At 37.7% G+C, this 19,492-nt stretch overlaps 1 protein-coding gene and 1 long non-coding RNA gene across 6 annotated transcripts in view; one reads left to right on the plus strand and one right to left on the minus strand.

The window, feature by feature from the left end:
• SH3KBP1 (SH3 domain containing kinase binding protein 1) overlaps positions 1-19,492 on the minus strand; it is a 950,191-nt gene that overhangs the window by 133,118 nt on the left and 797,581 nt on the right. For all 3 annotated transcript variants that reach the window (XM_053706396.1, XM_053706397.1, XM_053706398.1), the window contains one exon: positions 8,336-8,443. In XM_053706396.1, the coding sequence (XP_053562371.1) occupies positions 8,336-8,443 (108 nt within the window). The remainder of the gene's footprint in view (positions 1-8,335; positions 8,444-19,492) is intronic.
• LOC128653231 (uncharacterized) overlaps positions 1-19,492 on the plus strand; it is a 155,770-nt gene that overhangs the window by 77,010 nt on the left and 59,268 nt on the right. For all 3 annotated transcript variants that reach the window (XR_008401341.1, XR_008401342.1, XR_008401340.1), the window contains exons 3-4: positions 6,501-6,637; positions 14,085-14,442. This is a non-coding gene — a long non-coding RNA (uncharacterized LOC128653231). The remainder of the gene's footprint in view (positions 1-6,500; positions 6,638-14,084; positions 14,443-19,492) is intronic.

Below are 19,492 nucleotides of genomic sequence, written 5' to 3' on the forward strand. Positions count from 1 at the left end.
TAACTCAGGCTTACTGTGGAGAAGCTAGGTAACTCAGGCGTACTGCAGATAAGCTAGGTAACACAGGCTTACTGTAGAGAATCTAGATAACCCAGGCTTACTGTAGAGAAGCTAGGTAACACAGGCTTCCTGTAGAAAAGCTAGGTAACACAGGTTTACTGTAGAGAAGCTAGGTAACACAGGCTTACTGTAGAGAAGCTAGGTAACACAGGCTTACTGTAGAGAAGCTAGGTAACACAGGCTTACTGTAGAGAAGCTAGGTAACACAGGCTTACTGTAGAGAAGCTAGGTAACCCAGGCTTACTGTAGAGAAGCTAGGTAATACAGGTTTGTTGTAGAGAAGCTAGGTAACACAGGCTTACTGTAGAGAAGCTAGGTAACTCAGGCTTACTGTGGAGAAGCTAGGTAACTCAGGCGTACTGCAGATAAGCTAGGTAACACAGGCTTACTGTAGAGAATCTAGATAACCCAGGCTTACTGTAGAGAAGCTAGGTAACACAGGCTTACTGTAGAAAAGCTAGGTAACACAGGTTTACTGTAGAGAAGCTAGGTAACACAGGCTTACTGTAGAGAAGCTAGGTAACACAGGCTTACTGTAGAGAAGCTAGGTAACACAGGTTTACTGTAGAGAAGCTAGGTAACACAGGCTTACTGTAGAAAATCTAGGTAACACAGGCTTACTGTAGAGAAGCTAGGTAACACAGGCTTACTATAGAGAAGCTATGTAACAGAGGCTTGTTTTAGAGAAACTAGGTAACACAGGCTTACTGTGGAGAAGCTAGGTAACTCAGGCTTACTGTAGAGAAGCTAGGTAACACAAACTTGCTGTAGAAAATCTAGGTAACACAGGCGTACTGTAGAGAAGCTAGGTAGCATAGGCTTAATGTAGCGAAGCTAGGTAACCCAAGCTTACTGTAGAGAAGCTAGGTAACACAGGCTTGTTGTAGAGAAGCTAGGTAACACAGGCTTACTGTAGAGAAGCTAGGTAACACAGACTTACTATAGAGAAGCTAGGTAACACAGGCTTACTGTAGAGAAGCTATGTAACAGAGGCTTGTTGTAGAGAAATTAGGTCACACAAGCTTACTGTAGAGAAGCTAGGTAACTCAGGCTTACTGTGGAGAAGCTAGGTAACTCAGGATTACTGTAGAGAAGCTAGGTAACACAGACTTACTGTAGAGAAGCTAGGTAACATAAGCTTGCTGTAGAAAATCTAGGTAACACAGGCGTACTGTAGAGAAGCTAGGTAGCATAGGCTTAATGTAGCGAAGCTAGGTAACCCAAGCTTACTGTAGATAAGCTAGGTAACACAGGCTTGTTGTAGAGAAACTAGGTAACACAGGCGTACTGTAGAGAAGCTAGGTAACTCAGGTGTACTGTAGAGAAGTAAGGTAACACAGGCTTACTGTAGAAAATCTAGGAAACACATGCTTACTGTAGAGAAGCTAGGTAGCTCAGGTGTACTGTAGAGAAGCTAGGTAACTCAGGTGTACTGTAGATAAGCTAGGTAACACAGGCTTACTGTAGATAATCTAGGTAACACAGGCTTACTGTAGAGAAGCTAGGCAACACAGGCTTACTGTAGAGAAGTTAGGTAACCCAGGCTTACTGTAGAGAAGCTAGGTAACACAGGCTTACTGTAGAGAAGCTAGGTAACCCAGGCTTACGGTAGAGAAGCTAGGTAACACAGGCTTACTGTAGAGAAGCTAGGTAACCCAGGATTACTGTAGAGAAGCTAGGTAACACAGGCTTACTGTAGAGAAGCTAGGTAACCCAGGCTTACTGTAGAGAAGCTAGGTAACACAGGCTTACTGTAGAGAAGCTAGGTAACCCAGGCTTACTGTAGAGAAGCTAGGTAACACAGGCTTACTGTAGAGAAGCTAGGTAACCCAGGATTACTGTAGAGAAGCTAGGTAACACAGGCTTACTGTAAAGAAGCTAGCTAACACGGGCTTACTGTAGAGAGGCCAGGTCGCACAAGCTTGCTGTAGAGAGGCCAGGCGACTTGGTAACACAGTTTTAGTGAAAAATTAAAGTGGCACAGGCTGCTGTAGAAAGCTTTATGTAGAAGTCTAATATATTTATATTTGATATGGAAGTAATCTGAAGTACATTGCTCAAGTGAAGATTATGTCTGATGTTGAAAAAAAAAATTTAAAAAAGTAATTTGCAACATTATAAGGTAGAGCTCATGTTTAGTAGCGCAGCAATCTAAGCATTACAGAACTTAAAATACTTTCCCAATGTTAACCTAGATTCATGACTGTAATCAAAACTAAATACCAGAATTGAAGGCACCTGCAAAGTTTAATCACACTTTTTAACATAAAAGGTGATTGTGCATGATATCATGTGATTACATTAAGGTTTGGATTAAAATGCCAGGAACTTAAGATATCATGCTACTAAAAATTATATTTAAAAATTAACCAGTGATGAAGATGCATCAATTAGGTTAACAAACTATAAAGTACCACTTTTTAGTCCTCCTGGGTGATATCTAATTGAATGAGCCATTAAATTGTACAATTTATAATAGGAGTATCAGATCCAAATTTATAACATATACAATTATTATTGTCATTAAAAAGCAAAATCAATCCCTATAAAGGTCATACGATTTCCCATCCAATCATAGCTAAGCACACAACCTCATCTTGAGTTTACATCAAGGAGAAAATGTTGTCACCATACAGTTGTTGTTTATCTTCATGCATCACAGGTAATGAGGTAAGTCATGGCATTTCTAAACACAACTGTCAACAGCTAGAGCAGCTATCACACTGAATGTAATAGTCCAGAGCTGGAAGTGTAGCTCTTCAGTAAGTACAGGGCAGCTGCTGTGACAAGTAATGACATCATACTTAATCATGTTTTCCCTAATGCAATGCAAATTGTTCCCCTCACTGTAATTATTGTTTATTTGCAAAATAGCAAATCCCAGAGTAAAATTGAATGTGCTATAAGCAACCCCATCTTCATCACATAAATCATACTAATACCTTTATCCTCTATGTCAAACACAGTAAGGAAACACCTTGTTGTAACTGGCAATACACAATATATTGTATTATAATCATAATACATATTGCACAGAATAATGTCATAGTCCTACTCAGTCTTACCACTCATTGTACTGAATGAATAAGTCTCTGTGAATGGCAACAAATAAATATCTACAGTTTACAAATACCAAACTCTCCACCTGTGGTAGCAGCTAAGTCTGGTTTACAATGGGTTCTATGAGATACTAATTAAGCGACTGTTCACATGAGTACTGATGCCTCATAGTTCCCCAAAGAGAGGTGATCACAGCTCATCCCCAGAAAAGGCAAATCCATCTTCCACTGACAATAGTGGGCATTTACCCACTGATTCTAAAGTAATTTTACTATGACACATCTGTAATGCTTTGTCACCATTATAAATACACATTTTGAAATAGCAAATTGTGCAATACATGTGCCAAAGCTCACAACTGACACTGTATTTTGTTAACACACAGTAAGGCTCATGTAAATCCTTATAGTTCTATACAGGATGAAACATGATGAAACAAACGCATATGGGATTTGCCCCATCTCCATCAGTTCACATTAGGTTTATTTCTCCCAGGTCCCCAAACATACAATTTGCAGTTAGAAGTGGAGTGCCAAAAAAAACTTTCATGATTCAGATAGGGCATGTAATTTTAAACAACTTTCCAATTTACTTTTATCACCAATTTTGCTTTGTTCTCTTGGTATTCTTAGTTGAAAGCTAAACCTAGGAGGTTCATATGCTAATTTCTTAGACCTTGAATGCCGCCTCTAATCTAAATGCATTTAGAAAGTTTTTCACCACTAGAGGGCATTAGTTCATGTGTTTCATATAGATAACATTGAGCTCATGCACGTGAATTTACAGAGGAGCACTGATTGGCTAAAATGCAAGTCTGTCAAAAGAACTGAAATAAGGGGCCAGTCTGCTGAGGCTTAGATACAAGGTAATCACAGAGGTAAAACGTGTATAATTATAAGTGTGTTGGTTATGCAAAACTTGGGAATTGGTAATTAAGGGATTATCTATCTTTTAAAACATTGACAGGGCAGATATGTGCAGCCACCAATCAGCAGCTAGCTCCCAGTAGTGCATTGCTGCTCCTAAACCTATCTAGGTATTCTATTCAATCAATGATACTATGGGAACAAATCAAATTAGATAATAGAAGTAAATTGAACATTTTTTTTTAAAATCACATTCTCTATCTGAATCATGCAAGATTAATTTTACCGTCCCATTAAATAATAATCAACAATATATTTGAATTGATAAATATTTACTTTTCCAGAATTGTGTGAGTTGTTTTTGCAAAGTATTAGATATAGTTGTGTTATGATTCACTTGGTTGTATTTATTACCTAAATTAAATTATATCATAGTTACTTAAAATGTACATTATTACATTTAAAGGGACAGTCAACACCAGAATTTTTGTTGTTTTCAGCTAGGTCCCAGAAGTACATTGCTGATCCTTTAACAAAGGATAACAAGAGAATGAAGCAAATTTGATCATAGTAAAAGTCAACTGGAAAATTGTTTAAAATGATGTGCGCTATTTGAATCATGAAAGAAAAAAATCACGGTTTTATGTTAAGTAATGTTAAGAGATAAATAAAAGAAATATTCAAAAAGAAAAGTGAGCGTCGCCCAATCTGTGCACACAAACGTCTAAAAAAACCCAGCACTCAGTCAAATGAATACATTTATTTCTTTTATTTGACTGAGTGCTGTTTTTCTAGATGTTTGTGTGCACAGATTGGGTGACACTCACTTTCTTTTGGAATATTTAAGCTTAGTTTCTAGATGCACGTCTACGATTTAAAGAGAAATAATATTTGGTGAGCAATATGGTGCTTTGCTGGTATTTTTTTCAAGATAAATAAGATTTACCAATGCAAATTCTTTCATAAATCAGACAGAGCATAGAATTTTAAACTTTCCAATTTACTTCTATTATCATTTTTTCTTCTTTTGCTTGTTATCCTTTGTTGAAAAGCAAGGATGTAAGCTCAGAAGTGTGCACGTGGCTACAGCATTATATGGCAGCAGTTTTGCAACAATATTATACATTAGCAAGAGCACTAGATGGCAGCACTATTTCCTGTCATGTAGGGCTTCAGGCACATGCACGCTACCAACCTAGGTATCTCTTTAACAAAGAATATCATAAGAACAAAGCAAATTTGAATGGTGAAAGAAACAGGTAACACAGAGGAAGACCCTGCAATGTGCAATAAAACTATCAATTTACTTATTTAGCTCTGGTGGTAGACTCCTCCCAGCACAATGCACAGTAATCTGAAGCAATACACCCACTTATACAGCACAAACAGGGTTAAACAATTAACAACAAACACTAGGGGGCCTATTTATTATAGTGAGAGCAGACATGATACGATGTAGCGTATCATGTCCGCTGCACAACGATAAATGCCGACGGCATACGCTGTCGCCATTTATCATTCCACATACAGTTCTTGTGAACTGCTGGTGCAATGCCACCCCCTGCAGATTTGCGGACAATCGGCTGATAGCAAAGGGTGTCAATCAACCCGATCGTATTCGATCGGATTGATTTCTGTCGGCGGCCTCAGAGCAGGCGGACAAGTTATGGAGCAGTGGTCTTTAGGCCGCTGCTTCATAACTTCTGTTTCCGGCGAGCCAAGGGGCATCAAGCTTGATAATTCGGCCCCTAGGTGTTTAATAGTCTGATTGTTTCTACCTGTAGCTCGTAAGCTCTTTTGAGCAAGGCCCTCCATCTTGTGTAATTGTTTTGTTCAGACGGTTTTATGCATCTGCTTTTAATGTACACAGACATTGAATTTAGCAGCACTTTACAAATAAATGATAGATTATAATAATCAATAACAATTTGAAGAGTAAAATAAATAAACTCATGTTATGCCAGTAACTATATAATATGGCTTTAGTACTACAGCATTATGGGTAGTATGGCTTCAGTTTATTTAGTAGTTACAGAAGGATGGATTGTCTTTATGTTCTATAAATCAGTGATTTTTAACCTTTTTTTTGCCGTGGCACACTTTTTTACATTACAAAATCCTGTGGCACACCACCATCCCAAAATTTAAAAAAAATCACACATTGTAGTCTAATACAGCATATATATACACATACACACAAACACACACATACTGTATGTATTGTGCTGTTATGCCATGCCGCCTACAAACTACCCCTGCACTGGGAGTAAAAAACAAGCAAAGTTTAAAAAATATGTCACACTGTTGTCAGTCTGCCGTGGCACACCTGAGGATCTCTCACGGCACACTGGTTGAAAAACACTGCTATAAATCACTAATAAGTATTATGTTCTGATTATGACATTTTTTATGTGATGTTATTTTAGCTGGGGTTGCTAAAAGCACCATGTTTTCTGTCTGTGGATTTTTTCTATTATTCAAGCATTCTGAGTTTACTAAATGTCTTGCCTTTAGCACCCCATTTACTAGAAGCATCTCTGGTTCATTCATGTGGAATTACTCTGACAGCTCTGACAATTACTTCTACAAACACAAGTGGACTCTCACTGCACTAAAGTGCTTCTGATGCTTTCCAAGGATATACATCTGAGGTAAATAGCACTGTACATTACATAGCAACATACAGACAAAATGCTTCTTAAGTATTTCTTAAACATTTATTTTACTTGTGACATCCACAGTTCAGATCTAATAAGAATTATAATTTAGCCTTTTTGTTAGTTTTACAGGGTAGTATCAGGTTACCCATATATAAAGTAGTTCAACACCTTTAGGGCAATAGCTCAGTCATTGCAGAAATGAAGGCTGCATAGGAAAAAATATACAGCAGCTGTTTTTCTCTTGCCCCATCTTTTTGACAGGATCATAATCGTATTGCTATTATTTATTGGCACCACACTACCTGCGTGTTGCCAAACAAAGGGATTCCTAATAGCCACTCAAAATGGTCATTCCTGTGAGCATCTTCTGACCTATATCATATAGGTACCAGGGTTAATGCCCAGTAGCCCTAACTGCAATGCACCCTAACCAGAACAACAAAATGTAACCACAGCTGCCCATCACAATAAATTAGTTGTAACTGCACAGCCCCCACCCCTCTACACAACTCAGAACCAGAGTTTTTAAAACTGTATATTAGATAGAAACAGTGATCTAGGCTCAGACTTGTCCTGCGGCTGTTTTTTTTACACTGAGCAAATAGGTGCAATAAAATGGAATATGAGTGGGCACAGTGGGCAAGTAAAATGTGTTTAGATTGTAATGCCACATCAAAAAGTCTTCTGCTCTTCCTTGTAAAAAGTGATGGAAGGGCCAGTTACCTGCAACCAGTTGCTATGAAGGATTTAGCTAATATTTTGCAGAAGCATTTTGATTGGTTGCAAGTCACAGCTGTTTAGTAAATACCGTATGTGCTGGGCTAGTAACATATAGTTGCAAGAGGACTACAATATTGTCCTTATTTGTTTAAGAACAAAAGGTCTGTGGAAGCTTTCAAGTCCTCTAGGCCTAGGGTTACCACCTCAGCCATGTTTTTCTGGACACTTATGAGTTACACAAGCTGCAGGGTGAGCAGGGAGGAACATGTATTGTGTTTCTGGACAGCACTATTCATATTCCTCCCTGCACACCCTGCAGCATGTATAACTTATAAGTGTTCTGTATTTTAAGGGACAGGTGGCAACCCAATCTAGGCCCCTTCACCAGGCATGGTGTAACTGTCAAGGTTTTATTTTATTTGGCTGAAAATGCAATATCCAATGTGATTAAAAAATCAGATTTTAAAACATAACATTTTACGAATGTCCTAAGATGTAATGCGTAGTTGGCAGCATCTGAAAAGCATTTCCAGGGTCATTTTGTATCAGAATAATCAGATAAGAAGGTTATAGGTGAAATTACCAATAATTTCCAAAGCTCCACCCACTCTGCTCCACAGCAGAACACCCACACAACAAGCTCAAAATGTCACCAATTGTATTACTCTAATCTTTAAACTGCAGGAGTGTGCCGATGCCAATTTACCAAATAAGATGATAATACAAATATTGTAGCAGGTGCTTTCAAGAATAAAACTATATATAATCAAGTAATGTTCTCATCTTGATTTATTTATTGTAAAATAATGTATCAAATTACATTATATACATACTGTATAAATATATTACAATACTGAAAGAATGTGCATGTTATTACAAACAAATGACTCTACTTCTGTAGTTATTATGTTACATATAACAAAATGACAACAAACTAATGTCACATAGGTAAAGTGACCTGGTACTTACATTTGCCTCTTTTTCGAAATCAGGAGTAAGAATTTTAACAAAATTATCTGGAAATACTCCTCTTCTACCATTAAGTTCTCCTTCCCACCAACCTACATCAACGCATTCCTGGAATGAAAGGACACAAACGTAGTTACTTGTATATTTAATAATAACAAACAACAATGGTGGACAGCAAACATGAGATTAAAGGGACAGTGTACCGTAAAATAGTTTTTTTCCATTAATGTGTTTCCAATGACTTGTTATACCAGCTGCAGAGTATAAAATGTATGAGAAATTGCTTATTTATCTTTATTTTTGTAAATGAAAAAGATGGCTTTGTTCTTTGAAACCACAAGCCATTAAGGGCTAGATTTTGCACAAGCCGGGTTGCACTGGTATTACGAGTTATAAGTAAAAACGTATCGCTCCAGCGCTAACCCAACTTGCGCAAAAAGCTGAACTTACACTATCGCTTGCACGATAACCTACTCCCCAAAAAGAAGTCAACAGTGCAAAAAAAGTACAAAATAAACTAACACCCTACACGCTCGCCAACCCGAATCACCATAAGACCCCTACTCTAATAATCCCTAATCCACCACATAGCCCACAGCAAAGTCCCCACTACACTATTAACCCCTAAACTCCCACATTGCAAACTACCTACTGTATGTACACTATTAACTCCTAAACTGCCAGCCCCACCACAAAGTAAAGCACTAAAGACTAACATTTACCAAAAAAAAAACTAACTACCTTTAAAAAAATTAAAAGCTTACCTGTGATAGTAAAAAAAAAACCCTAATCTTACCTTTTAAATAGAAAAACCCTATCATTACTATTAAAATAAATACTATTAAAAATATATACTTTAACTTTGAAAAAAAAAAAACAACAAATGAAAAAAAACAAAAAGTTATGCCTATTCTATTATCCCAAAATAAAAAAAACACAGTTTAGGGGCACACATTAAATTAGCGCTCCACTTGTAATCTAGCCCTAAATTGCATTTGCTCTTTATACAAAATATAGGTGCCCAGTTGATGGTGCAGTTTTTCTTTAGACATAATGCTATTGCATACTTAAAGAGACAGTAAAGTCAAAATTAAATGTTTATGATTCAGATAGAGCATGCAATTTTAAACAACTTTCCAATTTAACTTCTGTCATCAAATTTGCTTTGTTCTTTTGGTATCTTTTATTGAAGAGTAAAGCTAGGTAGGCTCATAAGAGCACCGGAGTATGCACTTGTCTTTAGTACTTTATTGCAGCAGTGCTTTGCAACATTATTTGTAGACCCTTTAATAGAAGACAGTAAAGTGTAAATAAAACTTTTATATGCACTGGGAAACAAAAAAAAGTAGTGTGACTCACTTTATTGCTATATTCGCTTTATTGCTGTGGTCTGGAACCAAACCCGCAATATCTCTGAGGTACGCCTGTATTTTTAATACTATTACATGTTTGTTTTAAAATTTAATACACAGAAAAATGATAAATAGTTACAAAAGTAAAAATGTGATTAAAAGGCAGATAATATATATTATACTGGTAATCTATTTTTCCCCCACAGCTTAGTTGTTTTAATTATGTCTGCACTCTGTATGCTACTTTGAAATTAAATTAAGTTTTCTCAAATAGAAAAGGAGAAAAAGAAAAAACTCCTATAGTGTAATACTAAGGAAATAATTGGTACTCACATATTCCAGATATATTAACCAGCTCAGAATTTAAGAGCATTTAATCAATACCCAAAGGCTCTGATTCTGATAAAGCCTTTGGATTTTTCCCTTTTCTATTTGAGGAATCATCACTTGAAAGTAACAGAGAGAGTGGACATAATTAAAACAATTAAGCTGTAGAAAAAGGATTTACTGTCAATATACATATAATTCCCCTGCTTTTTAACCTCTTAAGGACTGTTAGTTCTTTTAGTAATAGAATATCACCATAAATATTATCTCAGCGGTGTACTCCAGTTATGTTATTTATATCCTAGGTTACACTATTATTTATTATATTTCAGCAGTAACCTCCAAACGATGTGGGTATATTTCTAAATAATATTTAACATTTAATCCTTAGTTCTGATCAGTTACCTTTATATACACATCAAATATATTTATGTAGAAAATCGATTATGAATCAATTATATATGTCTATGTTGTTACAATTTTCAATACCAAGCAAGATATAAAAGAAATATTTCTATAAATTAACCTTAAAAATGAATTGCTTATTAAAATCACACCTGAATTATACCAGAACAATTTGTAATTAGCAAGCAACACCAGTCTATTGCCAAAATATGGATTATGAACTTGACAATGCTTAGTTAACAATATAACCAAATCTTTCAACACAAATCTTATCAAATCTCAATAAATCTAATGGAATTCCCAGGGAAATATAATTAAGCTATTTTCAACCCAATATAATCTAATATACTTCACTTAGACCCAGAGATTGTTACACAATACTATCAATTCAACATATGCCAATTAATCTAGCACGGAACAACTTCTTATTTAGCCACAATAAAACAAATTCTAAAATATATCACAATAACTGCAATTAACTTATGACATAAAAATATATAAAACCTTTCTTAATAATAATATTAAACACCAGTTCACTTACTACCCTAGTCTAATCAATATTAAATATAAGAATAAGGTACCTTTTAACTCACAGCTCCACCTATACTATGCTATAAAGATTTTCTTTGCTAAAGTCTATTAAAAATATAAAATAACTATTAATACATTACCAACAAACCAGTATGAGAATTCAGCTTTTCCAGATAAATTAATTTCACCGTCATATAAGAGGATGCACAAGTCTGGAAGTAAATGTTAGGCCCAATTTTGTCTTACAAAACTCTGTGTATTTCCAAGGAAGCAGTTTAAGTCAGTAAGTCAAGTTAAGCAGGATTCACCAGCATTTAGCCCCTTTATACTTCCGGTGCCAAGGTTTTTATCTCTGCGATAAAACCCACCTCTTTTCTAATCACTGGTGAAATTTGGGTATGCTCTTATTCAGAGCTTGTCTATCATTGGTTATTGGGAAATGTCATTCAATTTCCTTAAATTGAATCTCTCTGGACGCAATCCCCACATCAGACACCGGAGGGCAACAGACAACAGAATGTACCTTTCTTGGCAAAATCTTAACTATTATAATAAATAAGATATCTATATTTTTATAGAAATGTACATTTAATACCTCTATAATTTCCTATCTTTAATAAACTATTTGTTCAGTATATGGCCCATCTAATGCATATTTTTGAGACCAAGCAAGAGTATACTGATTTAGTATGTATTCCTATACATTTAAATATTATACCTGTGCATAATAGTAAATCTTTAGTATCTATATATGTGTATATATATATATATATATATATATATATATATATATATATATATATATATAACATACATCTCCTTAGTGCATGTCTCACTATAATTTCCTCCTTAAAATATTTTAAAGGTTGTGTTTCTATTTCTATTAGGGTATTGAAAATGATTTTTATAATTTAATACTTTCACTATGATATTAATTAATATTTTAGTTCATATTCTGATATAATATCGTCACCTTTCCAGTTATCATCTTATAGCATATACATACCCTGTGAGTAGCAGTCTGATGCAATTAATCATATAGCTATATTTACATTTGATTATTATTCCATTTTAATATAAATACAGTTATATATTCACTTCACCTCATATTTAGTATATTATATGCATTCAATTATAATTCTGTAGTAATTAATTATACAGATATATTTATTTGATTCTCATTCCCTTTTAATATAAATATATCCCACACTCAGTATATCTCTTGATAATGTTATTTTGAATGCATAAAAACACAAATATGATATAATTTATGGGACAACTCACTGGTTTCTCACAGGTCTGAAATAAAAGAAACAATTTTGTTATTTTGAGGTTTTGGAACACATTTTAAAATTTACCAATGCAGCAAATCCATATACATTTTGGTACATTCACCATAATCTGAGTATTTTACTATATGACTTAAAGGGACAGTTCACCCAAAGAAATTTCTCCCCTTTAAATTGTTCCCAATAATTCATTTTACCTGCTGGAGTGTTTTAAATTGTTTACAAGTTGCTCCTTTACCCCTATTTTGGCATTTGAAATAGCTGATTTAGCATGTGGTATCCCAACCTATACTGAAAGTTTCTATACTGGAGTATATTCTATTGACAAGCCAAAAAACACAGTAAACACAGCCAGCAGAAGAGATTACACTCTCAGTGGGGGGCATGATAGTTAAGTAATAAAATTATAATTTTCCATTGTTCTCTCTAAGTACTGAGCTTTAGTTTTCTAGACAAATATAAGATAAGGAAGTAAGTCTGTGTACATAAAAGTGATAACATAATGAGATCTGATATTACCTGAAGCTCAACCCATTGTAATAGGCTGTGGTTTAAAAGCACAAAACCAGCTACTTCAGATACACAAATAAACCCGAAAATGCAATTTCTCATAAATTTTATACTCTGCAGCTGGTATAACAAGTAATTGAAAATACATTCATATAAAAACATTTTTACAGTGTACTGTCCCTTTAAGCTTAAACATAAGTCATACCGCATTACCACATGCCTGCAAGTGTCTTTCTTTGTTTCCAGACAAGATGTGTAGTTTATGGGTGTTACTTTGTAACAGTTTAGTTATGAGTTTTGTGAAATATTTTTATGACACAAAACTCATAACTACTGCTCTCAGATGGCGGTATGGATTGTGTCGGTATAGGCTGTAACGCAAGCATTTTAGCCTCACCGCATAACCTGTAATACCGGCGCTAGGAAAATCCCATGCAAAAACGTCATTTTTTTTTAGTGCGGGATTGACGTTGCGTTACAGGCTAAAATGCTTGCAGTATAGCTTATGTCTTATACAATTAAATTATATTGAATTTGCTGTTACCCGCCTGCTACTTTTCAAGTATAGCTATACAGACATGACTCATAATATGCGTTACTGGCCATTACGCTGGAATTGCCATTTTTTCAGCGTTAAAAGCCACAACGCAAATCTCGTAATCTAGGTGTAAAACAGTGTTGACACAGCAGGACATAAAATATGTCTCAGGATGAAAGTGTCAGTTTACAGACTTCTTTATCTGATCATTGCTTTATATTTTGTCCTCCTTCTGTCCTCAAAATGTTCCTGTTATTGTGCTCCCAATGATCCTACAATTTCCTGCCCTCCCCTTTATCACCATGCTGAGTTCCTCTAAATCTCAGCCTAGTAAGAAAATAGATAATCGGTTATAATTGATAAATATTTAATGCCATTGCGATATATTTGTTTAATATACCATATATTAATGTATTAATATACATCAAGTGTGGCAGAATATACAGTATATGATCATGATACCAGTGTTTGTTTGTTTGTTTTTTTTGTTTTTTATCTGTTGCTCGGATTTCTTAACTAAGTATAAAAAATAATAAGGAAGAAAAGGATAATTTATTATTTTTTATTAATATTTTATTAATATTTTGTGTGATGCAATTTTGTTGAGCTTAGAATCCCATTACTGATATCGGAAATGATTTCACATATAAACTAGTGTCAATTAACCATCTATGGAGATATAACAATGCAATATCTGTTGAACCAACATAAGAATCCTGATAGGTCATTTGGCCACATGGACACTTCAATTCTTATAAATATTACAAATCAAACCTATTCATATGCTCATTGTGCAGGTTACTCCAGAGAGGGAGGAACTGAGACCTTGGTGTATATCTGACTGTATAGCTGACAGAAATAAGAGACTAGGTCATTACACATCCTGCACAATGGGATCCATCCAGCACAACTTGAATCCTGGTGTGATCATTTCTTCTCTCCTGCTTTAAAGGGACATTACGTCCTGCATGTTAGGATCCATCCAGCACAACTTTAAAGCATACACTGTTTGGGATGAAATTAACCTGACACAAGGGATTCGCTTTACACCACCTTATAAGAAGCAGCAACGATCTGACAGAAGGGAGAGATCCGTGGTGATACTAAGCCCCGACTGAACGATACACTTACCTCATAGGATTGAGGTTAAGTTTGGTAAGCATATGGAATTTCATTTATCACTTCCCACATCTTGATCACAGTATAAAGTAGATCTTGGTCATCACTCTTCACCGTGTCACAGTATTATCACAGCGGAGCAAAAAACTGAATGCTTTTGTCTCTATGCCTAAAGCTTAAAATAAATATATGACTTTTCCATAGAGATATTTTATTGTGTGCTAATTGTTTTTTCCTCTGGATTTATATTATCTTTGCAACAGTGGAAAAGGTACATTGTCTCAATTTAGGGTACATTGTCTCAATTTAGGCTGCACAAATTTGTCTAGGACATTTGTATGTAGAAAGCATTTTAAGTTACTGAGATTGGAAGTATCCTATCTGAGAACTTTGGAAGCAGTGGATCTTAAGCACAAGTGTTATCCTTTTGTTTTATAACAAAATTTATGCTTACCTGATAAATTTCTTTCTCTTGTGGTGTATCCAGTCCACGGGTTCATCCATTACTTGTGGGATATTCTCCTTCCCAACAGGAAGTTGCAAGAGGACACCCACAACAGAGCTGTCTATATAGCTCCTCCCCTTACCCCCACCTCCAGTCATTCGACCAAAGACAAGTAAGAAAAATGAGAAACTATAGGGTGCAGTGGTGACTGTAGTTTAAAAAATAAAAACACCTGCCTTAAAGTGACAGGGCGGGCCGTGGACTGGATACACCACAAGAGAAAGAAATTTATCAGGTAAGCATAAATTTTGTTTTCTCTTGTAAGGTGTATCCAGTCCACGGGTTCATCCATTACTTGTGGGATACCAATACCAAAGCTTTAGGACACGGATGAAGGGAGGAACAAGGCAGGCACTTAAACGGAAGGCACCACTGCCTGTAAGACCTTTCTCCCAAAAAAAGCCTCCGAGGAAGCAAAAGTATAAAATTTGTAGAATTTTAAAAAAGTATGAAGCGAAGACCAAGTCACCGCCTTACAAATCTGTTCAACAGAGGCCTCATGTTTAAAAGCCCATGTGGAAGCTACCGCTCTAGTGGAATGAGCTGTAATTCTTTGAGGAGGCTGCTGGCCAGCAGTCTCATAAGCTAAACGGATTATGCTTCTCAGCCAAAAAGAAAGAGAAGTTGCCGAAACCTTTTGGCCTCTCCTCTTTCCAGAGTAGACAACAAACAATGCAGCTGTTTGACGAAAATCCTTAGTAGCTTGCAAATAAAACTTTAAAACACGAACCACGTCAAGATTGTGTAACAGACGTTCCTTCTTTGAAGAAGGATTAGGACACAGTGACGGAACAACAATTTCTTGATTGATATTCCTATTAGATACTACCTTAGGGAGAAACCGAGGTTTGGTACGCAAAACTACCTTATCTGCATGGAAGATCAGATAAGGGGAATCACACTGCAAGGCAGATAACTCTGAAACTCTTCGAGCCGAAGAGATAGCTACTAAAAATAGAACTTTCCAAGATAAAAACTTGATATCTATGGAATGCAATGGTTCAAACGGAACCCCTTGAAGAACTTTAAGAACTAAATTTAAACTCCATGGCGGAGCAACAGGTTTAAACACAGGCCTGATTCTAACCAAAGCCTGACAAAACGCCTGAACGTCTAGAACATCAGCCAGGCGCTTGTGCAAAAGAATAGACAGAGCAGAAATCTGTCCCTTTAAGGAACTAGCCAATAATCCCTTTTCCAATCCTTCTTGGAGAAAAGATAGTATCCTAGGAATCCTGACCTTACTCCATGAGTAACCCTTGGATTCACACCAATGAAGATATTTACACCATATCTTATGATAGATTTTCCTGGTGACAGGCTTTCGAGCCTGAATCAAGGTATCAATGACCGACTCAGAGAAACCACGTTTTGTTAAAATCAAGTGTTCAATCTCCAAGCAGTCAGACGCAGAGAAATTAGATTTGGATGTTTGAATGGACCTTGGAGTAGAAGGTCCTGCCTCATGGCAGAGTCCATGGTGGAGAGGATGACATGTCCACCAGATCTGCATACCAAGTCCTGCATGGCCACGCAGGCGCTATCAAAATTACCAAAGCTCAATCCTGCTTGATCTTGGCAATCAGATGAGGGAGGAGAGGAAACGGTGGAAACACATAAGCCAGGCTGAAGGACCAGGGCACTGCTAGAGCATCTATCAGCGCTGCCTGGGGATCCCTTGACCTGGACCCATAACAAGGAAGCTTGGCGTTCTGACGAGACGCCATCAGATCCAGTTCTGGTTTGCCCCATAGTTGAATCAGCTGGGCAAATACCTCCGGATGGAGCTCCCACTCCCCCGGATGAAAAGTCTGCCGACTTAGAAAATCCACCTCCCAGTTCTTTACTCCTGGGATATGAATAGCTGAGAGATGGCAAGAGTGAACCTCTGCCCATAGAATTATCTTTGAAACCTCCATCATTGCCAGGGGACTCCTTGTTCCCCCCTGATGGTTGATATAGGCTACAGTCGTGATATTGTCCGACTGAAATCTGATGAATTTGGCCGCAGCTAGTTGAGGCCAAGCCTGAAGAGCATTGAATATCGCTCTTCGTTCCAGAATGTTTATCAGAAGGAGGGCTTCCTCCTGAGTCCACAAACCCTGAGCCTTCAGGGAGTTCCAGACTGTGCCCCAGCCCAGAAGGCTGGCATCTGTCGTCACTATAGTCCACTCTGGCCTGCGGAAACTCATTCCCCTGGACAGATGGACCCAAGAAAACCACCAGAGAAGAGAATCCCTGGTCTCTTGATCCAGATTTAACAGAGGAGACAAATCTGTGTAGTCCCCATTCCACTGGTTGAGCATGCAAAGTTGCAGTGGTCTGAGATATAGGGGGGCAAACGGAACTATGTCCATTGCCGCTACCATTAGGCCGATCATTTCCATACACTAAGCCACTGACGGCCGAGAAGTGGAATGAAGAGCACGGCAGGAAGTTAGAAGCTTTGAAATCCTGAAGAAAAATCCTGTCAGAAAAATTTTCATTTCTACTGAATCTATCAGAGTTCCTAGGAAGGAAACTCTTGTGAGAGGAGAGAGAGAACTCTTTTCTATGTTCACTTTCCACCCGTGAGACCTCAGAAAGGCTAGAACAATGTCCGTATGGGACTTGGCGATTTGAAAAGTCGACGCCTGAATCAGAATGTCTAGGTAAGGGGCTACCACTATGCCCCGCGGCCTTAGAACCGCCAGAAGGGACCCTAGAACCTTCATAAAGATTCTTGGTTCCGTGGCTAACCTGAAGGGAAGAGCCACAAACTGGTAATGCCTGTCTAGGAAGGCGAACCTGAGGAACTGATGATGATCTCTGTGAATCGGAATGTGGAGATAAGCATCCTTTAAGTCCACGGTAGTCATATATTGACCCTCCTGGATCATAGGGAGGATGGTTCGGATTGTCTCCATCTTGAAGGATGGGACCCTGAGAAATTTGTTTAGGATCTTGAGGTCCAAGATAGGTCTGAAAGTTCCCTCTTTTTTGGGAACTTTAAACAGGTTTGAATAGAAACCCAGCCCCTGTTCCTCTCTTGGAACAGGGTGGATCACTCCCATAACCAGTAGATCTTAAACGCAACGTAAGAATGCCTCTCTCTTTATCTGGTTTACAGATAGTTGTGAGAGATGAAATCTCCCCTTTGGAGATGAACCTTTGAATTCCAGAAGATATCCCTGGGAAACAATCTCTAGTGCCCAGGGATCCTGGACGTCTCTTGCCCAAGTCTGGGCGAAGAGAGAAAGTCTGCCCCCGACTAGATCCGGTCCCGGATCGGGGGCTACTCCTTAATGCTGTCTTAGAGGCAGCCGCAGGTTTCTTGGCCTGCTTCCCCTTGTTCCAAGCCTGGTTAGGTCTCCAGACTGGTTTGGACTGGGCGAAATTTCCCTCTGGTTTTGCATTAGAGGAAACTGAAGCTGCGCCGCTCTTGAAGTTTCGAAAGGAATGAAAATTATTCTGTTTGGCCCTTAATTTATTGGCCCTATCCTGAGGAAGGGCGTGACCTTTTCCTCCGGTAATATCAGAGATGATCTCCTTTAGGCCAGGCCCGAATAGGGTCTGTCCTTTAAAAGGGATGTTAAGAAGCTTAGACTTTGAAGTAACGTCTGCTGACCAGGACTTAAGCCATAGCGCCCTACGCGCCAAAATGGCAAAACCTGAAGCCGTTAGCTTGGTTAAATGAAAAACGGCATCAGAAATAAAGGAATTAGCTAACTTAAGACCTTAATCCTGTCTAAAATATCGTCTAACGGGGTCTCCACCTGTAGAGCCTCCTCAAGAAACTCAAACCAAAATGGCGCTGCAGCAGTAACTGGGGCAATGCATGCAAGAGGCTGGAGAATAAAACCTTGATGTATAAAAATTTTCTTAAGGAGACCCTCCAATTTTTTATCCATAGGATCTAGGAAAGCACAACTGTCCTCGACGGGGATAGTTGTACGCTTAGCTAGGGTAGAGACTGCTCCCTCCACCTTAGGGACCGTCTGCCACGAGTCCCGTATGGCGGCATCTATGGGAAACATCTTTTTGAAAGCAGTAGGGGGAGAGAACGGCACACCTGGTCTATCCCATTCCTTAGTAATAATTTCCGAAAACCTCTTAGGGACTGGAAAAACATCAGTGTAAACAGGCACTGCAAAGTATTTGTCCATCTTACACAATTTCTCTGGAACTGCACTGGGTTCACAGTCGTCCAGAGTCGCTAAAACCTCCCTAAGCAATAAACGGAGGTGTTCGAGCTTAAATTTAAGCGCTGTCATTTCAGAATCAGACTGAAGCAACGCCTTCCCTGAGTCTGAAATGTCACTCACAGATAGAAGCTCACCTGCCTCGGCTTCTGAGTATTGTGAGGGTATATCGGACACAGGCATTAAAGCATCAGAAAGCTCTGTATTAGTTCTAGCCCCAGAGCTGTCTCGCTTTCCTTGTAACCCTGGCAGTTTGGACAATACCTCTGAGAGGGTAGCATTCATAACTGCCACCATGTCCTGTAAGGTAAAAGAATTATACGCGCTAGATGTACTTGGCGTCACTTGAGCTGGAGTTATAGGTTCTGACACATGGGGAGAGATAGATGGCATAATCTCC

Source organism: Bombina bombina, chromosome 3, assembly GCF_027579735.1.
Source record: "Bombina bombina isolate aBomBom1 chromosome 3, aBomBom1.pri, whole genome shotgun sequence".
In the NCBI taxonomy this organism is placed as follows: Eukaryota; Metazoa; Chordata; class Amphibia; order Anura; family Bombinatoridae; genus Bombina; species Bombina bombina.